Here is a 25851-nt window from a genome sequence, read left to right as displayed (position 1 = left end):
CTGCAGCATTGAAGGTCCCCAAGAACACAGTGGCATCCATTCATAAATGGAATAAGTTTGGAACAACTAAGACTCTTCCTAGAGCTGGCCGCCCGGCCAAATTGAGCAATCGGGGGAGGTGACCAAGAACCCGATGGTCACTCTGACAGAGCTCCAGAGTTCCTCTGTGGAGATGGGAGAACCTTACAGAAGGAGCACTCCACTAATCCACATCTCTGGAGCACTCCACCAATCATTCCTTTATGGTCGAGTGGCCAGACTCTCTTCAGTAAAAGTCACATGACAACCCGCTTGAAGTTTGCCAAAAGGCACCTAAAGACTCTCAGACCATGAGAAACAAGATTCTCTGATCTGATGAAACCAATATTGAATTCTTTGGCCTGAATGCCAAGCGTCACGTCTGGAGGAAACCTGGCACCATCCCTACGGTGAAGCATGGTGGTGGCAGCATCATACTGTGAAGATGTTTTTCAGCGGCAGGGACTGGGAGACTAGTCAGGATTGAGGGAAAGGTGAACAGAGAAAAGCATAGAGAGATCCTAAAAATAAAATGACATTGTAAAATAATGAAGTCCCTTTTACCTTTATTTAACTAGGCAAGTCAGTTAAGAACAAATTCTTATTTTCAATGACAGCCTAGGAACAGTGGGTTAACTGCCTGTTCAGGGGCAGAACAACAGATTTGTACCTTGTCAGCTCGGGGATTCGAACTTGCAACCTTTCGGTTACTAGTCCAACGCTCTAACCACTAGGCTACCCTGCCTTCCTTTTCTCTCTCCCAAACCAAATCCATCCCTCTCCACCACCCCTCCCAGTTCTCCCCCATCTACACCACCCACGCCCATCTTATCCCAACCTCCAATCTTTACTCACCCTTGCCCACCCAAGCCAACCTTGTCCCACCATCCCATTCTTTACCACCCTTACCCATCCAGGCCAAGTTTATCCCAACCTCCCATCTTTTCCCCCTCCCGTCTTCTCAGACCCATTTATACCCCTCCATACAACTACTTACTTATCCATTCTCCTTCATTCACAAACAACATTTATCCTATGCTTCCGCACACCCATTCTCTCCATCCCCCCGTACACTTGTTCATATTCCCCCTCCTTCACTCTACAATTCAAAAGCACAGCTACATACACACATCTACTCACACCCTCTCGCCCACACATTACACACCCATTCATTGAACAGTTATTGACAATTATTGACATACATGCTATATTTCCTATTTTCTATTGTCTTTTCTGTGTCTATGTATCTCATTGCCAATGGCTAATTCTACTGTTACTTCCTAGAGAAGAACAGGTACTCGGGGACAATAGATTCAAGGTTGTGTTGGGGGGAGGGGGAAATGATATAGTCTCAACATAAGATAAGCTGGTCTTGTGCATCACTGTATGTAGCGTAGTGTGCTGATCACCTTTCTCCACTTCTTTTTAGGGCATTGGGCTCTCTTTCCCCTGGAAAGGTTTCCTCTAGCCTGTTCAGGGCTTCATTGGCACTTGTGCCCTCCATCCTCTGTGTTCCCTTCCATACCCACTGCACTGCCAGGAATCAGAGTTGAGACTTTTTCCTCCAATGACTGCCTGATCGGAATAAATTGCGTGCGTTTTTTCCTCAGCTTAGCAGACAGGTCCCCTTTTCCCTTGTGCCTTCAGAATGTTGAGTTTGGTTTAATAGTTCCACAGCTTAAAGATTGACATGCAAGGGTATTTGCCGCTGCAGATCCTCTGGTGATACATCTACGCCAAGCTCCTCTGAAATCGGCTTGATCACGTAGCTGGAAAGGTCTCCTTTTTCCTTGTCTTCCGGTAGAGACAATATTCTCATGTTGTTTGGTCACATTCTGTTTACTTGCTGGTGCAGTTCATCTTCTAAAGTTTGCACATTTGCTTCCAGAAGGCCAATTTTGTTGTCCTGTTCATCCATGCCCCTTGCTTGTAGTTCTGTACCTTGTCACACCACCCTGGATTACTGACCTCTGCCTGCCCAGACCCTGAGCCTGACTGCTGTTCTGTACCTGGTCACACCACCCTGGATTACTGACCTCTGCCTGCCCTGACCCTGAGCCTGACTGCTGTTCTGTACCTGGTCACATCACCCTGGATTACTGACCTCTGCCTGCCCTGACCCTGAGCCTGACTGCTGTTCTGTACCTGGTCACACCACCCTGGATTACTGACCTCTGCCTGCCCAGACCCTGAGCCTGACTGCTGTTCTGTACCTGGTCACACCACCCTGGATTACTGACCTCTGCCTGCCCTGACCCTGAGCCTGACTGCTGTTCTGTACCTGGTCACACCACCCTGGATTACTGACCTCTGCCTGCCCTGACCCTGAGCCTGACTGCTGTTCTGTACCTGGTCACACCACCCTGGATTACTGACCTCTGCTTGCCCTGACCCTGAGCCTGACTGCTGTTCTGTACCTGGTCACACCACCCTGGACTACTGACCTCTGCCTGCCCTTGACCTGTCTTTTGCCTGACCCCCTGTTTTTTAAAATAAACTTGTTACTTCGAAGCTGTCTGCATCTGGTTCTTCTCCTGAGCCTGGACATTTCCTGGATATACTTTATCTGTTCATTGCTCTAATTTGTATCTCCAAGTTGTTCTTCGTCTTTTCCTCTAAGGGAAGCTATGGCTTGTTGGGTTCAAGTCGCAGCGTCGCTTTACCCACAGATTGGTCCGCTGTCGTATATAACTGACCGCTCACGCTTTCACGTTTGCTTGGGGATATATTGAGTTATCGATTATTTTTAGTACTACATTGATATTTATAACGGCATTGTTGGGTTTTGAGCTAGCAAGAAAGGCATTTCACTTTACTTGTTCATGTGACATTAAAACTTGAAACTGAAACAGCACGCACACACACACACACATGCACTAGATACAGCCAATGAATACAGCTCTCAGCGTCACAGGCAAACGCAAATGTGACCAACAGTGAGAGAAAGAGCAGAACATCTTCAAATGTAGCACTAAATATCACAACATGAAGAACATGAAGGACTTTGTTTTTACATTAGTGCTGAACATGACATTCACTTCAATACAGCAACATAACTAATTATGATGTATTGGTGGCATTTCAGCGAGAGTGACAATGTTTTACCTTAGTTGCCTTGACCTTTTTGAAACACGCTTTTTCTCTTGTGGGGAACACACACACCGTGATGTTTTTATCCAGTGAATTGTACACTTTCTGTAGCTTTAAATGTTAAAGGTGTGGCGAAGGTTCATTTCTATTAAGAAGGGATGAGGCTAGAATATGCCTCAGTGCACAGCAAAGATCACACACAAACGTGCATGGTGGAATTACACACACACACACACACACACACACACACACACACACACACACACACACACACACACACACACACACACACACACACACACACACACACACACACACACACACACACACACACACACACACACACACACACACACAGTTGATGTCATAGGTAAGGTCAGATCTACTCTGTTTCCGCTGGTAACCCTGTCGACCGCTTTCTAAGCGAGCGTTTCCCCCCTCCCCTCTCTACAACAAACGCTGTACACACATACACACACTGACACACACACTCACATTCCAGCATATGCTGGTTAGCTTCCATCAATGCGCTTTAGTGGTGCCTGGGGGGACCGAAAGGTCAGAGTCACACACACACATATTCCTGTCCACACACACATACAGTCACTCAAAACCCTCCCGGCTGTGCAGGCAGAGATTTGTGAACAGCAGCACTTTTAGCATTAGCACCAGTGGAGCATATGCCTGTACACACACGCACCACGCACATCAGCACACACACAACGTTAGCACCAGTGAAGCATATGCTGGTTGTTTTTCTCCAGCTTGAGTTGAGTCTTCCTGAAAGGTTAAGCATGGAGCACATAAGAGAGCAGGCAAAGAGCCCCGCGCGCACACGCACGCACGCACACACACACACACACACACACACACACACACACACACACACACACACACACACACACACACACTCACACTCACACTCACACTCACACTCACACTCACACACACACAAGGCCTCAGGCTGTGAACACTTTCTAATGTAAAACAGGGCCACATGAGACAAAGGCAGAGAAGTGGCAGAGAAGTGCTGCTGCCATCCTCACGGTCATATTTTTCAAAACAAATTTTCACGAGACTACTTTGCTAGAAAAGCATAATGCGCTCAAATAACGTTGAATGGTTGGAGATACATGGTTCTTACCATTTCTGTTTCTTTCTCTCAGAGTCGTTTCAGGTGGTAGTTCGAGGGAACGGTTTTCTCCACGCCAGAAACACCGACCAGGTCCTCTGTAGCTTCAAACTCAACGACACACACACTCTGGGTGAGACACACAAACATAGATGTTTATGTAAGAAATGGGGACATCATTTTGTCTATAATTATATACTAAGAAAATGTCTGATGAATCTCTCTCTCACACACGCAAATGCTCACACACACATGTTTTCTGTGTTTATTTGCAACATGAAAGCTACAGTACACAGTTGAAACAAGTGGTCACTGCTCCTCTGTTTGGGTAAAAAGCTGAGGGATGGCCCTGGAGAAATGTAACCACTCTCAAATTCATAGACAAAGCCATGGACTGACCATCCAATTATAGTTTAAACCATGTTTTCAGGCTATACAGTGTTTGTTAATGCAAACATTGGAGTAAAACAAGCTTATAGTTTGGGTTCTGATGGGTTACGAAAGTTGAACTAAGCTCATGAGGCATTTATAATTTATATTATTTAAGAATCAATGGGTATGGGCCTACCAACTGGCGCAGCAGTCTAAGGTGTCACTACAGACCCGGGTCTGATCCCGGGCTGTGTCGCAGCCGGCCGTGACCGGGAGACCCATGAGATGGCACACAATTGGCCCAGCGTCGTCCGGGTTAGGGGAGGGTTTGGCCAGCCAGGATGTTCTTGTCCCATTGTGCTCTAGCTACTCCTTGTGGTGGGCCGGCCGCGTACACGCTGACTTTGGTCGCCAGTTGTACGGTGTTTCCTCCGACACATTGGTGCAGCTGGCTTCTGGGGTTGAGCGAGCAGTGTATCAAGAAGCAGTGCGGCTTGGCAGGGTCGTGTTTAGGAGGACGCATGGCTCTTGACCGTTGCCTCTCCCGAGTCCGTACGGGAGTTGCAGCGATGGGACAAGACTGTAACTACCAATTGGATATCACGAAATTGGGGTAAAAACAATCAGAAATAGTGAATCAATGGGTACGTATCATTAATTTACAAGTCCAAAAATGAATGTAGCAACTACGGATTCTAGCTTTAATATGATGTTAAACCTCTTCAATTAACAGAATATAATGTTTCTTTAGATGAGAGGCCTGCTGGTGTAGAGGAAACTTTCCTGCTCTGTCCTGCTCCTGTTATAAAGGAAGTAGGAAGGTAAGTTACTCCTTTACCTACTGCAGTATTCCAGTGTATTCGTCAATCCTGCGTGGTCCTGGAGTGCTACAGGAAGTTAGGGCATTAGTTCCAGCCTACTAACCCGCACACTCTGTAGCGCTCTGCCACTGCTGCTGGACTGGTAGATTGGTTTAGCAGATCAGTGTCCTTGAACGAATTAGGGCCAAAGTCGTTTGTTGCTGTGATCAATCAGTCACCGCTAACAACCTTAGACAGTAATCAGAGAGAGAACGAGTTAGAGAGAGGGAAGGAAAGAATAGAGGAGGAGAGATGTAGAGCCTAGGAACATGGTTTAATGAGATATGGGGGAAAAAACGCAGGAGAAAGAGAGGGTGTGTGTGTGTATGAACACAGTCACTACGGAAGAGAGAAGTATGCCCTGTCTAAACCCTTCACCCCAGCATCCTCTGTAGCCACCCCAAATTTGAGAGCACCTCAGGGGGCAGAGAAAGATCTACTCTGGGCTGGAAGCTGGGACAAACTGCCCTCCAGCCCAGCACATAATTATACCGCTGTCCCCGACCCACAGACACCTCCAGGTGATCAACTGTCTTGTTGCTGTCACTCAGAAGTCTGAGGAGGGCTTGAGATTTTCTTGACTCGCGGCTAGATCGATTCACCACTGCAACACCACTCTTAAAGACACAATTTGTTTGCACGCTGTAGCAAGGAGAGAGAGTTTATTATGTGTCTTTGTTTACTGTGACGTTGGATTTAGAAGTTGGTTTGGTGAGTGAAATGTATTTCTCAATTTCTCCGTCTGTTATTAGTCAGTCTGCTTAGGGATGGATCGAAATTTACAGAATGGTTACCTGGAAGAGGGAGGGTCATGCTTTTTACATTTCAGTCAAAGGGAGGGTTTAGTATTTGTTAAATATAATCCAGTGGAGGGTCAATATTTCCATATTTCTCAGTGCTTAAGAATGAATACCTTATTAGGCTAGATATGGATGTCTGCCTGATGCTGTCCCCCATTTCTGATTCTCCACTTGGCGCGCAATATCAAGTGCGCTTATAGGCTATTTAATGTAGTCTCAATCATTATCCACAACCTATAGGCTACAAAGTGCATGCTCGGAGAAGCACAACGGTTATATTTCTAAGATAGCTGCTGGGATGGTGTAAATTAAACTAAACTGCATTACACACTGCAGGGGATATTCCAACCCGGAGTCCCGGCCTACTCTGCTCTCGCTGATCCAAAACGTCTTTGTGTGCTGCTTAACCAATGGCTGTGCTGCGTGCTGCTTAACCAATGGCTGTGCTGCGTAGGAGGAGAAGAGTCAAAGGTTTCTTCTGACATTGTTTGTTGTTGATTAAAGCCTAGTCCAAAAATCTTGCACGTGGACTAGCCTATAGCCTAAATTCTGTTCAGTTTGAGAATGAGAGCGTGAAGATTAGGAGGAGGACCGGAGGTCAACTTTGATAGCTTGCTATTACTATATTTGATTTGATTAAAAACAATAGGTTTCTTGCCCATTATGTATTTATCAGAGTTATTAAACTCTCAATAAGCCAGATTCAAGTCATTTAGAATGTGGCGCTGAAACATGAAGCAGTAGCAGATTCAGCAGACACAATAACCCATATATGTTTACACATTTATTCAAAAAAACAACAACAGAAATACCTTATTTACGTATTAAGTATTCAGACCCTTTGCTATGAGACTTGAAATTGAGCTCAGGTGCATCCTGTTTCCATTGATCATCCTTGAGTCCACCTGTTGTACATGCAATTGATTGTACATGATTTGGAAAAGATTACCAACCGTATAAGTCCCCACAGTTGAGAGTGCCTGCCAGAGCATAAACCAAGCCATGTGGTCAAAGGAATTGTCCGTAGAGCTCCAATACATGATTTTGGAGACTTTTATCTCCTTCACCAACTTTAAACATCTGCTATCTGAGCAGCTAACCGATCGCTGCAGCTGTACATAGTCCATCGGTAAATAGCCCACCCAATTTACCTACCTCATCCCCATACTGTTTTTATTTATTTACTTTTCTGCTCTTTTGCACACCAGTATCTCTACCTGCACATGACCATCTGATCATGTATCACTCCAGTGTTAATCTGCTAAATTGTAATTATTTGCCTACCTCCTCATGCCTTTTGCACACAAAGTATATAGACTCTTTTTTTTCCTTTTTCTACTGTGTTATTGACTTGTTCATTGTTTACTCCATGTGTAACTCTGTGTTGTTGTCTGTTCACACTCCTATGCGTTTATCTTGGCCAGGTCGCAGTTGTAAATGAGAACTTGTTCTCAACTAGCCTACCTGGTTAAATAAAGGTGAAATAAATTTTTTAAAACAATTGTGGGGAGGCACAGATCTGGGGAAAAGTACCCAAAAATGTCTGCAGCATTGAAAGTCCCAAAGAACACAGTGGCCTCCATAATTCTTAAATGGAAGAAGTTTGGAACCACCAAGACTTTTCCTAGAGCTGGCCGCCCGGCCAAACTGAGCAATTGGGGGAGAAGGGCCTTGTTCAGGGAGATGACTAAGAACCCAATGGTCACTATGACAGAGCTCCAAAGTTCCTATGTGGAGATGGTAGAACCTTCCAGAAGGACAACCATTTCTACAGCACTCCACCAATCAGGACTTTATGGCCAGACAGATGCCACTCCTCCTAAAAGGCACATGACAGCCCACTTGGAGTTAGCTAAAAGGCACATAAAGGACTCTCAGACCATGAGAAACAAGATTCTCTGATCTGATGAAACCAAGATTGAACTCCTTGGCCTGTATGCCAAGCGTCACATCTGGAGTAAACCTGGCACCGTTCATCACCTGGCCAATACCATCCCTAAGGTGAAGCATGGTGGTGGCAGCATCATGCTGTGGGGATATTTTTCAGTGGCAGGGAGACTAGTTAGGATCGATGGAAAGATGAACGGCGCAAAGTACAGAGAGAAACCTGATGAAAACCTGCTCCAGTGTGCTCAGGACATCAGACTGGGGTGGAGCTTCACCTTCCAACAGGACAATGACACTAAGCACACAGACAAGACAATGTAGGAGTGGCTTCGTGTCAAGTCTCTGAGTGTCCTTGACTGGCCCAGCCAGAGCCCGGACTTGAACACGATCAAACATCTCTGGAGAGACCTGAAAAATGAGAGAAGCTCCCCAAATACAGGTGTGCTAAGCTTGTAGCGTCATATCCAAGAAGACTCAATACGGAAGTGGTCAGATGCTACGCTACAGGACTGTTTTGCTAGCACAGACTGGAATATGATTCAGGATTTATCCAATGGCATTGAGGAGTTTACCACCTCAGTCACCGGCTTCGTCAATAACTGCACCAATGGCGTCGTCCCCACAGCGACCATACGTACGTATCCCAACCAGAAGCCATGGATTACAGGCAACATCCGCACCAAGCTAAAGGCTAAAGCTGCCACTTTCAAGGAGCGGGACACTAATCCGGACGCTTATAAGAAATCCTGCTATGCCCTCAGACTAACCATCAAACAGGCAAAGCGTCAATACAGGACTAAGATTTAATTCTACTACACCGGCTCTGACGCTCGTCGGATGTGGCAGGGCTTGCAAACTATTACAGACTTCAAAGGGAAACCCAGCCGCCAGTGACGCGAGTCTACCAGACAAGCTAAATGCCTTTTATGCTCGCTTCGAGGCAAGCAACACTGAAACATGCATGAGAGCACCAGCTGTTTGATCACGCTCTCTATTAGCCAAGGTGAGCAAGACCTTTAAACAGGTCAACATTCACAAAGCCGCGGGGCCAGACGGATTACCAGGAAGTGTACTCAAAGCATGCGCAGACCAACAAAGCATACACAGGCCAGTCTTCACTGACATTTTGAACCTCTCCCTGACTGAGTCTATAATACCTACATGTTTCAAGCAGACCACCATAGTCTCTGTGCCTACAAAAGCAAAGGTAACCTGTCTAAGTGACTACCGCCCCAAAGCACTCATATCGGTAGCCATGAAGTGATTTGAAAGGCTGGTCATGTCCCTGTGCCCAAGAAAGCGAAGGTAACGTGCCTAAATGACTACCGCCCCAAATCACTGAAGTTCTTTTAAAGGCTGCTCATGGTTCACATCAACACCATCATACCAGAAACCCTAGACCCACTCCAATTCTCAACAGATCCACAGATGACTCAATATCAATCGCAATCCACACTGCCCTTTCCCACCTGGACTAAAGGAACACGTATGTGAGAATGCTATTCTTTGACTACAGCTCAGTGTTCAACACCATAGTGCCCACAAACTCATCACGAAGCTAAGGAGCCTGGGACTGAACATCTCTCAGAGACCTGGGAATGTGGTACCGGGAAAACAACCTCTCCCTCAATATGAAAAAGACAAAGGAGTTGATTGAGACTACAGGAAAAAATGGTCTGAACAGGCCTGAAAATGCACCCCTGCCTGGTATGGCAACTGCTCGGCATCTGATCGTAAGGCGCTACAGAGGGTAGTGTGTATGGCCCAGTACATCACTGGTGCCAAGCTTCCTTTCATCCAGGACCTATTTATTAGGCGGTGTCAGAGGAAAGCCTACTTACAAGCCCTTAACCAACAATGCAGTTCAAGAAATAAACTATTCTCTCTGCTATCGCACGGCAATCAGTACCGGAGTGCAAAGTCTATGTCCAAAAGGCTCCTTAAAAGCTTCTATCCCCAAGCCTAAAGGCTATTGAACAATTTCTCAAATGACCACCCGGAATATTTACACTGTTTATTATATATTCATGGTCTCTTTACCCCTACCTACAGTGCCTTGTAAAAGTATTCATCCCCCTTGGCATTTTTCCTATTTTGTTGCATTACAGCCTGTAATTGAAATAGATTTTTATTTACATTTCATGTAATGGACATACACAAAATAGTCCAAATTGGTGAAGTGAAATTAAAAAAAGATCTTGTTTCAAAATATTTGAGGGAAAAAAAATGGAAAAGTGGTCCATGAATATGTAATCTCCCCCTTTGCTATGAAGCCTCTAATTAAGATCTGGTGCAACCAATTACCTTCAGAAGTCACATAATTAGTTAAATAAAGTCCATCTGTGTGCAATCTAAGTGTCACATGATCTGTCACATGATCTCAGTATATATACACCTCTTCTGAAACGAAGTCTGTAACACCACTAAGCAAGGGGCACCACCAAGCAAGTGACACCATGAAGACCAAGGAGCTCTCCAGCAGGTCAGGGAGAAAGTTGTGGAGAAGTACAGATCAGGGTTGGCTTGTAAAAAATATGAGTATCTGTCCACAAAACTGTTTTAAGCCGTACACTCCACAGAGCTGGGCTTTACGGAAGAGTGGCCAGAAAAAAGTCATTGGTTAAAGAAAAATATAAGCAAACACATTTGGTGTTTGCCAAAAGGAATTCTGAGAGACTCCCCAAACATATGGAAGAAGTTACTCTGGTCAGGTTCGACTAAAATTGAGCTTTTGGCCATCAAGGATAACGCTATGTCTGGCACAAACCCAACACCTTTCATCACCCCGAGAACACCATCCACACAGTGAAGCATGGTGGTGGCAGCATCACGCTAGGATGTTTCATTGACAGGGACTGGGAAACTGGTCAGAATTGAAGAATTGATGGATGGCGCTAAATACAGGGAAATTCTTGAGGGAAACCTGTTTCAGTCTTCCAGAGATTTGAGACTGGCACGGAGGTTCATGTTCCAGCAGGACAATGACCCTAAGCATACTGCTGAAGCAAAACTCGAGTGGTTTAAGGGGAAACATTTAAATGTCTTGGAATGCCCTAGTCAAAGCCCGGACCTCAATTCAATTGAGAATCTGTGGTAAGACTTAAAACCTCTTAAGGATCCTCCCCTTGTTTTCTATTTTCGCCTAAAATGACATACCCAAATCTAACTGCCTGTAACTCCGGCCCTGAAGCAAGGATAAGCATATTATTGGTACCATTTGAAAGTAGACACGTTGAAGTTTGTGGAAATGTGAAAGGAATGTAGGGGAATATAACACAATAGAACAGGTAAAAGATAATACAAAGAAAAAAACAACCGTTCTTTTGTATTTTTTTTGTTGTTAACAGCTGGCTACTCTTCTTCCGTGGCTTAACCCAACGAGAGAAGTGTTTCCCTAAAAGCTGTCTGGGTTTAAACATCTTCTATTGTACAGAATGTGAATAGCTTAACCAATTGATAGTGACAGACTTAGATTACTTCCCAAGCAAAATCAGCCTCAAAGAAATGAAACAATGATATACAGTGCATTAGGAAAGTATTCAGACTCCATTACTTTTTCTACATTTTGTTACGTTAAAGACATATTCTAAAATTGATTAAAATGTTTCCCCCCCTCATCAATCTACACACAATACCCCATAATGACAAAGCAAAATCAGAGTTTTAGAATTTTTTGCAAAATTATAAAATAAAAAACTAAAGTATTCAGATATTTTACTCAGTACTTTGTTGAAGCACCTTTTGCACCTTTCAAATTTGATTTGTAATATGCACCGAAAATATGCAAGAAAATATTTACTAAATAAACTAAAGTAGAAAATTACATAACAAAGAAAAGTACACAACAGTATCAAGGCTGTATAGAAGGGGTTGAGGTCATTTGTACATGTACAGTGGCTTACGAAAGTATTCACCCCCCTTGGCATTTTTCCTATTTTGTTGCTTTACAACCTGGAATTAAGATACATTTTGGGGGGGGGTTGTATCATTTGATTGACACAACATGCCTACCACTTTGAAAATGCTAAATATTTTTTATTGTGAAACAAACAAGAAATAGGAAAAAAACTGAACTTGAGCGTGCATAACTCCCTAAGTCAATACTTTGTAGAGCCACCTTTTGCAGCAATTACAGCTACAAGTCTCTTGGGGTGTGTCTCTATAAGCTTGGCACATCTAGCCACTGGGATTTTTGCCCATTTTTCAAGGCAAACTGCTCCAGCTCATTCAAGTTGGATTGGTTCCGCTGGTGTACAGCAATCTTTAAAAACTTCTTTGTAATCGGTGTAGCATCCACGGGACGGTTGAGCTAACGTAGGCTAATGCGATTAGCATGTTGTAAGTAAGAAAATGTCCAAGGACATAGACATATCTGATAATGGCAGAAAGCTTAAATTCTTGTTAATCTAACTGCACTGTCCAATTTACAGTAGCTATTACAGTGAAATAATACCATGCTATTGTTTGAGGAAAGTGAACAATTTTGAACATGAAAAGTTATTAATAAACATATTAGGCACAACAAAAATATGGAAATGGTTCATTGGATCAGTCTAAAACTTTGCACATACACTGCTGCAAATCTACAGGCCAAAATCTAAATTGCACCTGGGATGGAATAATACATGATGGCCTTTCTCTTGCATTTCAAAGATGATGGTACAAAAAAATACAAAAGAACGGTTGGTTTTCTCTTTGTATTATCTTTAACCAGATGTATTGTGTTATATTCTACTATATTCCTTTCACATTTCCACACACTTCAAAGTGTTTCCTTTCAAATGATACCAACAATATGCATATCCTTGATTCCCTGAAGCAACAGGGAAGTTACAGGCAGTTAGATATGGGTATGTCATTTTAGGCTAAAATGTATAAAAACCGGCGGATCCTTAAGTTATTTAATAGCTTACATTTGCAAACAAGACACACTGATTTGGCATTGGAGAAACGTGACAAGATAAACACATAGGCCTATCTCTCTTTCCATTCATAGCCTGTCATTTCAGTCATTTGTGTGGTATTAAGTTTCTGGTGATATGTAAAAAAATAAAAATAAAAAATAAAAATAGGTAGAATTGCATGAACATATTTTAAAAGGTACAATGCTTTTCATATAAAAGAGATCTTTCCACCCCTACTCTTGTCCACACGGTCTGCAAACCCACAACCTTCTGGCCCGTAGCCCACGTTGACACGTAATGCTAACTGAACAAAGAACGTATTCTAAAACTGCATATCTAAAACTCTGGTCTGTCCACAAAGTGAGGGTAAACAGTAGACATGTTCTCTTCTATCCACTTTGTCTTCACTATTATTTTGGTTATAGGGGAGGGTCACTCGTTTTATTTTTCAAGCTCTCAGGGAGGGTTTAGGTAAAATATGTTTTGCTGAAGGGAGGGCCATCTATTTGCATTTCAGGGGTCTGATTTTCTCAATGTAACCCTTATTATAAATCATGTTCACTCCCTTAAACCAACTGCTTGTATACTGTTCAGCAAAAACGAGAAGGGTAGAAAGGAGCAGTCAATACCTGGCTGTCAGGTTGGCTCGTGCCCACAACCACACCCACACCCCCCACTCCCTATGGGCATAATTGTGCTGCTTCTCCATTTCTGTGCCCATAATGGTGCCCATGAGTCTCTGTGTTGTTCTATTACTGTTACTGAGCCACCCCCATTAGCACATGCTCGACCAACAACACTTGGGGCATGTGAGTAAGAGGAAATCAACTGTGAACAACCCAAGGGCGAGACGATGAGGCCTGTTTTTATGTGTTTACCCTAAAGGTCATCATATTTCTATCTTTCACACTTGTCTGAAAATGCATAATCATAAGGTTATTTTTAAAAACATGATGGTTGATGGTTTGGTTATGTGTCATTAACAATACTGTATGTCAAACTGCACTTAGTATACCAAACCCCTCCCCCTTTTGCCCTCAGAACAGACTCAATTTGTCAGGGCATGGACTCTACAAGGTGTCGAAAGTGTTCCACAGTGATGCTGGCCCATGTTGACTTCAATGTTGTGTCAAGTTGGCTGGATGTCCTTTGGATAGTGGGACCATTCTTGATACACACGGGAAACTGATGAGTGTGAAAAACCCAGCAGCGTTGCAGTTCTTGACACAAACCGGTGCACCTGGCACCTACTACCATACCCCGTTTAAAGGCACTTAAATTCTTTGTCTTGCCCATTCACCCACTGAACGGCACACATACACAATCTATGTCTCAATTATCTCAATACTTAAAAATCCTTCTTTAACCTGTCTCCTCCCATTCATATACACTGTTTGAAGTGGAATTAACAAGTGACATCACTAAGGGATCATAGCTTTCACCTGGATTCACCTGGTCAGTCTATGTCATGGAAAGAGCAGGTGTTTTAATGTTTTGAATACTCAGTGTATATTTGAAATGTTTAAGAGCATTTGAGGGCCCATGAGATGTAAGCCCCCACACACACACACACACACACACACACACACACACACACACACACACACACACACACACACACACACACACCCCCCTCAGCCCTGTCTCATATGATGAAGTCATCATTGCTGCTGTCACGCAAGCATATGGTGACTGGAAACCTTCTGGAAGAAGCTACACAAACACATATACACACACACTCATGGCGGAGGGCTGATTGATGGGTGGTACGATGGCTCTGTCACCAGGGTGCTGATCGCGCTGTGCCCCCTGCCTGCCCAGAGAGAGAAAGAGGGAGAGAGAGAGAGAGAGAGAGAGATAGAGGTACAGAGGCAAAAGAAAAGGGGGAAAAGGGAGAGGGAATACATATTTTTCTGTGAGTCTCAGTAGTGATCTCTGTTTTTCTCTGGTTTTCTCTCTCCATTCTGTTAGAGAGAGAGGGAGAGGGAGGGGGAGGTCCTAGAAGGGAGTCTGGGGGGATGTACTCCCTCTTGCCTCTCCTCCCCTCCTCAACTCCCCCTTCTCCCTTTTCCATTTCCTGTCTTTGTCTGCTCCCTCCTTTCTCATCCACCCTCAAATGACCTCAATCCCCCTTCCCCTAGCCTCCCCCTTCCCTTCCCTCCCCTCCCTCAGTCCTAAACCACACTCTCAATGACCCCTCTCTTCTCTTGCCTCCTAAATCATTCACTTACACACTCTCCTCTCAAATATCAACCCACCAACCTCAAATCACTATTTAGTAGAGTTTTTTTTGCAACAACCCTACACACACAAACACACATACACACACACACACACACACACACAAACACACATGTACATTCCTCCCCTCTGTATGTGTCTCCACGATCTGTGTTGTAGATAGAAGCACTAACATTAGGGCGGGGAAGTCATTCAGTGGCCTAATGACAACTTTCCACATTGGGACTCTGGAATCAACCCAAAGTCCAAAGGTCCCATCCTTTTTAAAGACTTGCTGGCAGTCGACAATGCAATCCTAACAACTGTTACTTTGCTACCCTGACCCCGTAAAGACGCATTCCCCAACACGGTAAGCCTTACAGGTCCCATGCCGAACCAAAGTCCACAGGGCCAAATTGGGATGGCTGTCCGAAAGCAGGTATTAGTGAAAGAGAGCATGAACAGACGAGAGACGGACGGAGACAGGAATGTGTTAATGGCCTAGATCTTATTCATGCTTCAGATTTCTAAAGAAAGCCATGAGTATCAAACGTAGATCTGTGTGCAGGTGGGCATCCACGTGTCCCTTGGCATGATGCATGTAATGTCTTGCGTTCCTGCTACAGCCTCATTTCTACCTTTATCTTCAAAACAGAAACTATTTTCCCATTAACGAACATGCAATTGTGCAACTTCAGCAAGTATTTTGAGTAAGTATTCTTGGTCCCAGAGTCATGAAATGTTCCGAGTTCATTGAGGGGAGTTACTGCTCAAATTGGCAAAGATGTTGTTACAAGTTTTTCATACGACAGCGACGTTATGCAAGTATGCAACGCAATAACTCAATTAACTATGCAAAATGGCGATCCTGCGTGATTGCACGGAGACTCAAATTGTGGGCTGCACCTATGTTTGGTACGCAAGTACGCAGAACAGCCATTGTAAGTAACTAATTGTGTACTTGCATTGTTTACTTACAGTACATAAGGTATATATTAAGCTCAAGTCTGAAAAGAACATGGATGTGTTTTTTTTTTGGGGGTCCTTCTGTAGGGGTATTTGGGGGTAGTGGGTTCGGGGGATATGGAATGTATACACACATGACTGTAAGTGTGTAAAAGTCTGCTAAATGGCATATATTATATATGGATTCTGGGTGTGATGGGTAATGTAGTGCTGTGTGTGTGTTGCAGGGTGATCTATCTCCAGGTCAGTATGAATGAAGGACTCTCCTACGTCACCAGTTCTGTTCACATCACCACCATCGAATGTGTGAGTACAGCGATGTTCAACAACATGAACAAAGGCTCCAGAAACGACGGAATAATAATGATTGTCTGGGACTTCCTGTGTGGAAGCACCCCATGCTTTCAATATACTTTGTATCCCTTATTTACTCAAGTGTTTCTTTTATTTTGGCAGTTACCTGTAGAATGAAGGGAGAGGTATCGCTCGAGTCGCGACAAAATGAAATATAACTTTGCGAATGACACAGTTTCATGTGCACAAAACATTGAAGGACCTGCGTCACTATAATAAGAGCTTTTCCAGTTCTAACGGGATATATTTGAGTATTTCCGTGGCCTTTGTTCATGTGTTTTACGGGCTCCCATATCACGCAACGAGGATGAAGAAGGGATTTTCTGTTTTGGGGTTTCTCAAAAACATGTGAAATCACAAAAAAGGTGACTGGACCCTTCTATAACACACCATTTACATCAAAAATGTTGATTTTGTTGTAAAAAAAAGAAGAAAACTTATTTGTGGCGCCAGGTAGTCTAGTGGTTAGAGCGTTGGGCCAGTAACCAAAAGGTTCCTAGGTTGAGTCCCCGAGCTGACAAGGTAAAAATCTGTTGTTCTGCCCCCTGAACAAGGCAGTTAACCCAGTGTTCCTAGGCCGTCATTGCAAATAAGAATTTGTTCTTATTAACTTACTTGCATAGTTAAATAAATCAATTTTAAATAAGCACTAAGCAACGTTCTGAAATGGTAAGCAACATTCAACAACACATATCCTGAAGCAATGAAAAATAATGCTCTTTGGTATAATCTTGCCCTTTTTTGTATTTCTGTTCTTCCTATAGTTTCCTCCTCTTTTTTCCCTCCGCCTATTCTCTGCGGTCTCCTCTGCTCTCTCTGTCATCAGAGGAGGCTGTGGGTATGTTCTCTCCTTCATCTTTTGATCTGTCTGTAGTCACACCAGAATTGTACCGTAATCCAGTAAATTAACCCCCCCCCCCCAATCAATCTCATCTCAGTCTAACTCCAAACAAGATACCATATTGGTTTGCAATTACACCTTTGCTGTGTCTCTCTGTGCAGTTTGATGGGACCCTCCTGCTGATCTCATTGCTAGTTCTGACACTTTTGTTGGGCTTGCTGTTCATGTGGTGGTTCTGGCCACTCTGCTGCACCTTGGTAAGACTAGCTCTTGTGTATTCATTCAGCAAAGTCAGGGGTATTACTATGGGAATTGTAGTCATTTTGCGTATAGAGAGGGAGGATGTTTTGTAGTGTTTAATGTATCTTCTTCCTGATTTACTTGTTCAATGTCAATGGTTCTCTCTCCAGGTCATTAAAGAGCCCCCACCACCTCCTCCCCCAGAGCCAGTAAGTCACACACATAGATATTATACAATTATTTTTTCCTGATGTTGCTAGGATGCAAATGTCCATTCTAGTGTTATATTTAATTGTGTGGTCACCCAAGGAAACTCCTCTACATGTCTGAATGGTTTCACAGCGTACACCTCCACTCCCATACTCATATTTATACAAATAAAACCTTTCATTTAAACCTCAACTCCTAACTAACTCTTCCCATGTCAGGAGTCTGATGATGAAGATGGTATGCCCAAAATGCGATGGCCCACTGTGGACGCATCCTACTACGGAGGGAGAGGGGTGGGGGGCATCAAACGCATGGAGGTATACCTTCAAGCGCGCACACACACACACACACACACACGCGCACACACACAAATTATAGCAGTGTCCGACCCTGTGCGGAAATGGATATCAGATAATATAGAATTGTCTGAAAGGAATTCCTGTCTTTTGTGTGTGTGTGTGTGTGTGTGTGTGTGTGTGTGTGTGTGTGTGTGTGTGTGTGTAGGTGCGGTGGGGAGATAAAGGTTCTACAGAGGAAGGGGCTAAGCTAGACAAGCCTAAGAATGCAGTGGTGAAGATGCCTGAACAGGAGTATGAAGCGTACCAACCCAAACCACGCACACCCAAGCCCTGGAAACCTCCTCAGGAAAGAAGGTGGTACACACCTATACAGGTAACACACAAACAGAACATTGCTAGCTCATTCGGGTTTCAAAACACAATACCCCATAATGGCAAAGCGAAACACACATTTTTTAGAATGTGTTGCAAATGTATTACAAATAAAATACAGAAATACCTTATTTACATAGGTATTCAGACCCTTTGATTTGAGAGTTGAAATTGAGCTCAGGTGCATCCTGTGTCCCTTCATCATCCTCAAGATGTTTCTAGACATCCATTTTCAAGTCTTGCCAGTCCACCTTTAAGTAAAACTGTAACTGATTGGAACATGACATCTTCAACTCCAGTGTGTAGTTGGCCTTGTGTTTTAGGTTAGTTGTCCGGCTGAAAGTGAATTTGTCAGAGTTAAAAACTAACCATGAAAAATAGTTATAAATTGCCCGGTGAGCTCACTTTTGAGGACAGGATTGCTCAAGTACAGGCACAGATCTGGGAAAATTCCAAACATTTCTGCAGTATTTAATTATGTCCCCAATTAACACAGTGGGCTTAAAAGGAATTATTCTTAAATGGTGTAGTTTGGAACCGACAAGATCTTCCCAGGTTGGCAGGCATTGTGTCAAACTGAAGCAGTGCGGGGGCAGAAGGGCATGGTCGGAGGTGACCAAGAACCCTCCGATGGTCACTCTTCTGGGTTAAGAGCTCAAGATTTCGGCTCTGTGGAGATGGGAGAATCTTCCAGAAGGACAACCATCTAACTTTGCAGCACTCAACAGTCCGTACGGAGTTTAGCGATGGGACAAGACTGTAACCAGATGGAACCACTCCTCAGTAAAATGGCACATGACAGTTTGCTTGAAATTTGCTAAAATGCACCTATCGCTGGATTCTCAGACCATGAGAAACAAGAACTGATCTTCATCTCATATGAAACCAGAACGTGAAAATCTATCATTTATTTTAGATTAATGACTATAAATCGATCTCTGAATTTGAAACAAGACAAAACCATCCCTCCGCTGTGAAGCATGGTGGTTGCAGGCATCATGCTGTGTCAGTGGATGTTTTGGTTTAGCCAGAGTTGATGGACAGTTGAAAGAGTGAATGAAATGGGAAGATGACATCTCAGCTGCAAGTGGTTTCAGGTTTCAAACCTGCATCCAGAGCGCTCAGAAAATATACTACTGTGTCCGGGGAACAGATCACCTTAATGCATGCTATTTGGTACCAGAACAATGCAGGACAATCTAAGAGGTTTTAAGTCTTTATGAACGTGGATGTGAATGGTTGAGTGGCCCAGCAGCCGGACTTGAGCCTTGAAAATATCTACTAATCTCTTTTTCTCCTCCCTTTTTTTTAATCAGAAATTATCCATCCATCTGCCTTCCTACTGAAGCTTCTCCCTGCAATTTTGGTGTGACAAAATCAAATCTTCCAATCAAATCAAATTTATTTATATAGCTGCATGAGTCAAACACACAAGGAACTTTATACATTTTGTAGTTAGAGGTTCAGCATTAAAGCTGCAAGAAACTGGCTTTTTCATTTTGTGACCCAACCTAAATGACCCCAAAATCAAACAATGCAGGTGTAAAAGCAAGCTGTTCTGGAGAAAATATGTTTAAAGACCTAGAAAGTTTGCCAAAACCTAGAAGAAACCTAGAGAGGAACCGGGCTGCATGTGGGGTGGCCAGTCAGCTCTTCTTGGCTGTGTGGAGTAGAGTTTATAACAGAACATGACCAAGATGTTCAAATGTTCATAAATGACCAGCATGGTCCACATAATAATAAGGCAGAACAGTTGAAACTGGAGCAGCAGAACAGTCATATATTGGGGACATTAAATTCCTTGCTAAATAAATATATGTACAATGTATATTGCGTCATGCCCAAGACTACAACTGTAATCACTTACCAAAGCTGCTTTAAAAAGTACTGAGTAAAGGGTCTGAATACATATGCAAATGTGATAGGCGTTCTTTTTCCTCTGTTTTTCCCCAGTTAAACTTGTTTTTGTAATGTTAAGTTAAACAAATGTTTGAGTTTCCAGTTTTCCATTAGTTCGGAGTGTTAAATCTGTTTTTGAAAATTCCCTTAAGGTCAAGCAGAACTTATCTATGTATCTACAAGGTTACAATGTTCTCAGAATATTTACTGCCTTTTAAATATAATCTGAAATATTTTTAACACATTTTGCTTTGATACAAGATGGGATTCAAATTGATTTAATTCCATTTTTTGTCTTCACTATTTTTTTTTTATTTAATTTAATTTGTAATTTTTATTTTAATTTTTTGTCCCCAACTTGACGTGGTATTCAATTGTTTAGTAGCTACTTTAAATATATTATACAAGTGGTTAGGTATTTTCAACACACAAATGTTTCTTAAAAAGACAAGAAGAGAAGTAGTCAATTTATCCTCAACCCTCAACCATGAAAGACATGCATGTTGTTGATGTTAGTTCATCATGCATGTTGTTGATGTTTTGGTTGTTCACATTGTAACGGTTTTGACTTGAGGTTATTATTTATAGTGCCAGGTAGGTTGTGCCTACCAGAGAAAACATTGGTTTCTCCTTTTAGTTTGGGTGGGAATGAGTCCCATCTGGTCCGTCAAGTCTACACCAATACAAAGTTCTATGTGTGCAGTTAAGGAGCCAGCTGCAGCTTTTCATTCAGCCAGGTCTTTCTTTGCTGCATCTGACCATATTACCAGACAGTAATCAAGATGGGACAAGATCAAACCCTGAACAACTAGTGCAGTTGATCATTGTGTCAAAACCACAAAACATATTTTTAGAACAGACATTGAATCAGATCAAATTTTATTGGTCACATACACATGGTTAGCAGATGTTATTGCGAGTGTAGCGAAATGCTTGTGCTTCTAGTTCCGTAATCTAACAGTTCCACAACAACTACCTAATACACACACATCTAAGTAACGGGATGGAATAAGAATACGTACATATAAATATATGGATGAACAATGACTGAGCGGCATAGGCAAGACAAAATAGATGGTATAAAATACAGTATATACATATGGGATGAGTAATGCAAGACATGTAAACATCATTATTAAAGAGGCATTAATAAAGTGACTAGTGATCCATTTGTTAGAGTGGCCAATGATTTAAACACAGAGGCAGCAGTGATGGCTGTTTAACAGTCTGGTGGCCTTGAGATAGAAGCTATTTTCCTGTGACATAGGGTGCTGTAGGTGTCCTGGAGGGTACTTTGCCCCCGGTGACGCATTGTGCAGACCACACCGCCCTCTGGAGAGCCCTGCGGTTGTGGGCGGTGCAGTTGTCATACCATGCGGTGATACAGCCCGACAGGATGCTCTCAATTGTTCATCTGTAAAAGTTTGTGAGGGTTTTATTAGGTGACAAGCCAAATTTCTTCAGCCTCCTGAGTTCGAAGCGGCGCTGTTGCGCCTTCTTCACCACACTGTCTGTGTTAGTGGACCATTTCAGTTTGTCCGTGATGTGTATGCCAAGGAACTTAAAATCTTCCACCTTCTCCTCTGCGGTCCCGTCGATGTGGATATGTGCGTGCTCCCTCTGCTGTCCACGATCAGCTCCTTTGTTTTGTCGACATTTGTCGACATTGAGTAAGAGATTATTTTCCTGGCACCACACTCGTCATTGTTGGTGATCAAGCCTACTACTGTTATGTCGTCTGCCAAATTGATGGTCAAGTTGGAAGCGTACAGGGCCACGCAGTCATGGGTGAACAGGGAGTACAGGAGGGGGCTGAGCACACACCCTTGTGGGGCCCCACTGTTGAGGATCTACCTTCCCGGAACATATCCCAGTCCGCGTGATCAAAACAATCTTGAAGCCTTGATTACGATTGATCAGACTAGTGTTGAATAGTCCTTGTCATGGGTACATCCTGTTTGAGTTTCTGCCTATAGGAGGGGAGAAGCTAAATGGAGTCATGGTCAGATTTGCTGAAAGGAGGGCGGGGGAGGGCCTTGTATGCGTCGCAGAAGTTAGAATAGCAGTGATCCAGTGTTTTGCCAGCCCGGGTACTACAATCGATATGCTGATAGAATTTAGGTAGCCTTGTTCTCAAATTGTCTTTGTTAAAATCCCCAGCTACAATAAATGCAGCCTCAGGACTTATGGTTTCCAGTTTGCATAGAATCCAGTGAAGTTCCTTGAGGACTGTTGTGGTATCGGCTTGAGGGGGGATATACACGGCTGTGACAATAACCGACGAGAATTATCTTGGGAGATAATACGGTCGGCATTTGATTGTGAGGAATTCTAGGTCAGGTGAACAAAAGGACTTGAGTCATGAAACATACACCCCCGCCCTTCTTCTTCCCGGAGAGATGTTTATTTCTGTCAGCGCAAATCACAAAGAATCCCTGTGGCTGTAACAACTCCGACAGCATATCCCCAGAGAGCCATGTTTCCATGAAACAGAGTATGTTACAATCCCTGATGTCTCTTTGGAAAGCAACCCTTGCCCTAATTTCGTCTAAATTGTTATCTAGAGACTGGACATTAGCGAGTAATATACTCGGAAGTGGTGGGTGGTGTGCACACCTCCGAAGTCTGACCAGAATTTCTATCTATTCTGCGGTAACGTTGTTTTGGGTCAGCGTCTGGAATCAGTTTTAATGCCTTGGATGGTTCAAACAAAGGATCTGCTTCGGGAAAATCATATTCCTGGTCGTAATGCTGGTAAGTTGACGTCGCTCTGATATCCAATAGTTCTTCCCGGCTAACACTTAAGATTTTCTGGGCTAACAATATAAGAAATAATACATAATAAAACAAAACACTGCCATTTCCTAAGGACTAGAAGCGAGGCGACCCTCTCTACCTCTACCCATCTTCATAACAACTTTGTCAATATGAGTTGACCATGATAACTGACTATCCAATTTTACTCCTAGGAATTTAGCTTCTTCAACTTGTTCAGTGGTCACACCCTTTATATACACAACTCCAGGTGAGCTTTAGGTCTAAGAGAATGCGTTGAATCAAATGCAATGCTTAAGGTTTTAGATGTATTTAAGACCAGTTTATTGTTAATTACCCATTCCGACGCTGACAGTAACTCCTTGCTAAGAGTCTCAGTGAGCTCACTGTCTCTGCACACTCTACACATCAGCACCCACAATCATACAATTGTCAAACCATTTGCAAAAATACAGAAGAGTAACAACCCAAGGCAAATGCCCTGAGGGATATTGCACTGTACATATCTGATGTTAGAGAAGCTTCCATTGAAGAATACTCTCTGAGTTCTATTGGATAAGTTACTCAAACCATGTAATGGCAGGTGATGTAAAGCCATAACGAGTTTTTTAAGTAACAAATGATGATCAATAACATCAAAGGCTGCACTGAAATATAACAATACAGCTCCAACTATCATCTTATTATCAATGTATTTTTCAGTGCAGTACAAGTTGAGGTCTCTTCCCTATATGCATGCTGAAAGTCAGTAGTCAGCTTGTTCTTTGAAGAATAGCATTGTATTTGTTCAAAAAACATGTTCCCCATCAGTTTATTAAGAACAGACAGCAAACTGATTGGTCGGCTGTTACAGACAGCAAATGGTGCGTTACTATTTTTAGGTTGTGGAATTGCTTTAGCTTCCTTCCACTCCTGTGGGCACACACACTCCTTTAGGCTTTGGTTAAAGACATGGCAAATAGGGGTGGCAATACAGTCTGCTTCCATACTCAATAGTTTCCCATCTAGGTTGTCTATACCTGGTGGCTTATTATTATTGATGGATAACAATAGTTTTCCCACCTCTTCCGCATCAACTTGACCAACTTCAAAAGAACAGATATGTTGGTTCACTGTTCAATGTTTTCATTTGACATCTCGGTTTGTTCACTTTACAAGTAAAGTAGTCATTGAAATGAAAGGCTATATCAATCATATCAACTTCAACGAACGATGAAGATTAATTGCACTTTCAGCCCATAATATCATTTAAGGTGCTCCAAAGTTTTTTTTCCATGGTAATATGTCATTTCTCTTGTTTTGGTAATATAATTTCTTAAGCCACCAAATTTCAATATGAACAGTATGTCAACCAATCACCTGAGCAGCCTGACTTGTTTGCCACCTTCGTTGCATAATTTCTTTGAACCATACCATTTTTCAATTCATCATCAATCCAGGGGGCTCACAGTAGTTCTCACAGTTAGTTTCTTAGCAAGTGCATGCTTGTCAAGACTAATTTGACAAATAGTCCCAAGTGCTGGATCTGAATTCTCCTCCTTAAACACATCAGACCAACATACATGTTTTACATCGTCAACAAAAGAGTCCTGAGAAAACATTTTGTATGATCTCTGATAAATAATTGTAGGCCCTGCCTTTTGCTACTTTGGCTGTCATTGTTCTTGCCACAATGTTATGGTCACTAGAGCCAAACAGGGAACTGATATTGCTTTGTAGCAAAGTTCTGCAGCATTAGTGAAGATATGATCAATACAAGTGGATGTCACAGATCCAACACTGTTGGTATACATTCTAGTTCGGGGTAGGCAACCCTGGTCCTGGAGTGCCGCATCCACTTCATGTTTTTGATTTAACCGACCTGGAAGACCAGGTGTGTTGAATTTAGGCAATCACTGAACTGAACAATTAGCTCAATTGGTCAGGTGTGGTGCCAATTGTGAACAGAATTCTGCAGTACTCCAGGAACAGTGTTTCCTACCCCTGCTTTAGTTGGTTGAGTGATAACCTGGGTCATGGTACATCATTAGTAACAGTAAGATGCTTCCTCTTGAGAGGACAACTAGATTATAATAATCCAATGTTCAGGTCACCAAGAAAACACATTTCTTTGTTGGCATCAGAGACCTTATCTAACATTTACACACATTCTCCAGATACGCACCGTTTGCACTTGGTGACCTATAGCAGCACCCTAAAAGGCTTTCGATGAGGCAGGTGAAGCTGCAACCACAGAACTTGAATTTCATTTGTCATGAGATTCTCTTTGAGCTTTACAAGAATATAATCCACAGAGACTCTGTGCCACAAAATGAGTGACAAAACGGTCCAAAACCTGGCCAGATCATTCGAGTCCTGAGTCTAGGGTCCAAGTCAAGTCTCAAGTTATTTTATTTGATATCAAATTGGTGACTCGAGTCCAATTCATGTGACTCGAGTCCATAACTCTGGCTTGAACCCCCGGCATGGCTGCTTGAAACTATATTTGTCATTATCAGTCCTGACATTATACAACAACAGTTTATTAGCTCGATGCAATAGCCTTCTATGGTAGAATGTTCCGCTGTGAATAAGGACTATGGTATTCACCAAGATATATAAAGAATTAATAG

The 25851-nt window shown here is 42.9% G+C and overlaps 1 protein-coding gene across 2 annotated transcripts in view; it reads left to right on the top strand.

Moving 5' to 3' along the window:
* The window catches only part of LOC118369478 (anthrax toxin receptor 1-like), a 53737-nt gene that overhangs the window by 15737 nt on the left and 12149 nt on the right, over positions 1 to 25851 (top strand). For both annotated transcript variants that reach the window (XM_052498320.1, XM_052498321.1), the window contains exons 10-16: positions 4275 to 4373; positions 5364 to 5433; positions 16477 to 16555; positions 17606 to 17701; positions 17855 to 17893; positions 18113 to 18211; positions 18399 to 18566. In XM_052498320.1, coding sequence (XP_052354280.1) covers positions 4275 to 4373; positions 5364 to 5433; positions 16477 to 16555; positions 17606 to 17701; positions 17855 to 17893; positions 18113 to 18211; positions 18399 to 18566 — 650 coding nt within the window. The remainder of the gene's footprint in view (positions 1 to 4274; positions 4374 to 5363; positions 5434 to 16476; positions 16556 to 17605; positions 17702 to 17854; positions 17894 to 18112; positions 18212 to 18398; positions 18567 to 25851) is intronic.

This window comes from Oncorhynchus keta, chromosome 36 (assembly GCF_023373465.1).
Source record: "Oncorhynchus keta strain PuntledgeMale-10-30-2019 chromosome 36, Oket_V2, whole genome shotgun sequence".
Lineage (NCBI taxonomy): Eukaryota > Metazoa > Chordata > Actinopteri > Salmoniformes > Salmonidae > Oncorhynchus > Oncorhynchus keta.
The sequence above is the reverse complement of the archived record's forward strand: the minus strand, read 5'-3'. Positions and strand labels throughout refer to the sequence as shown.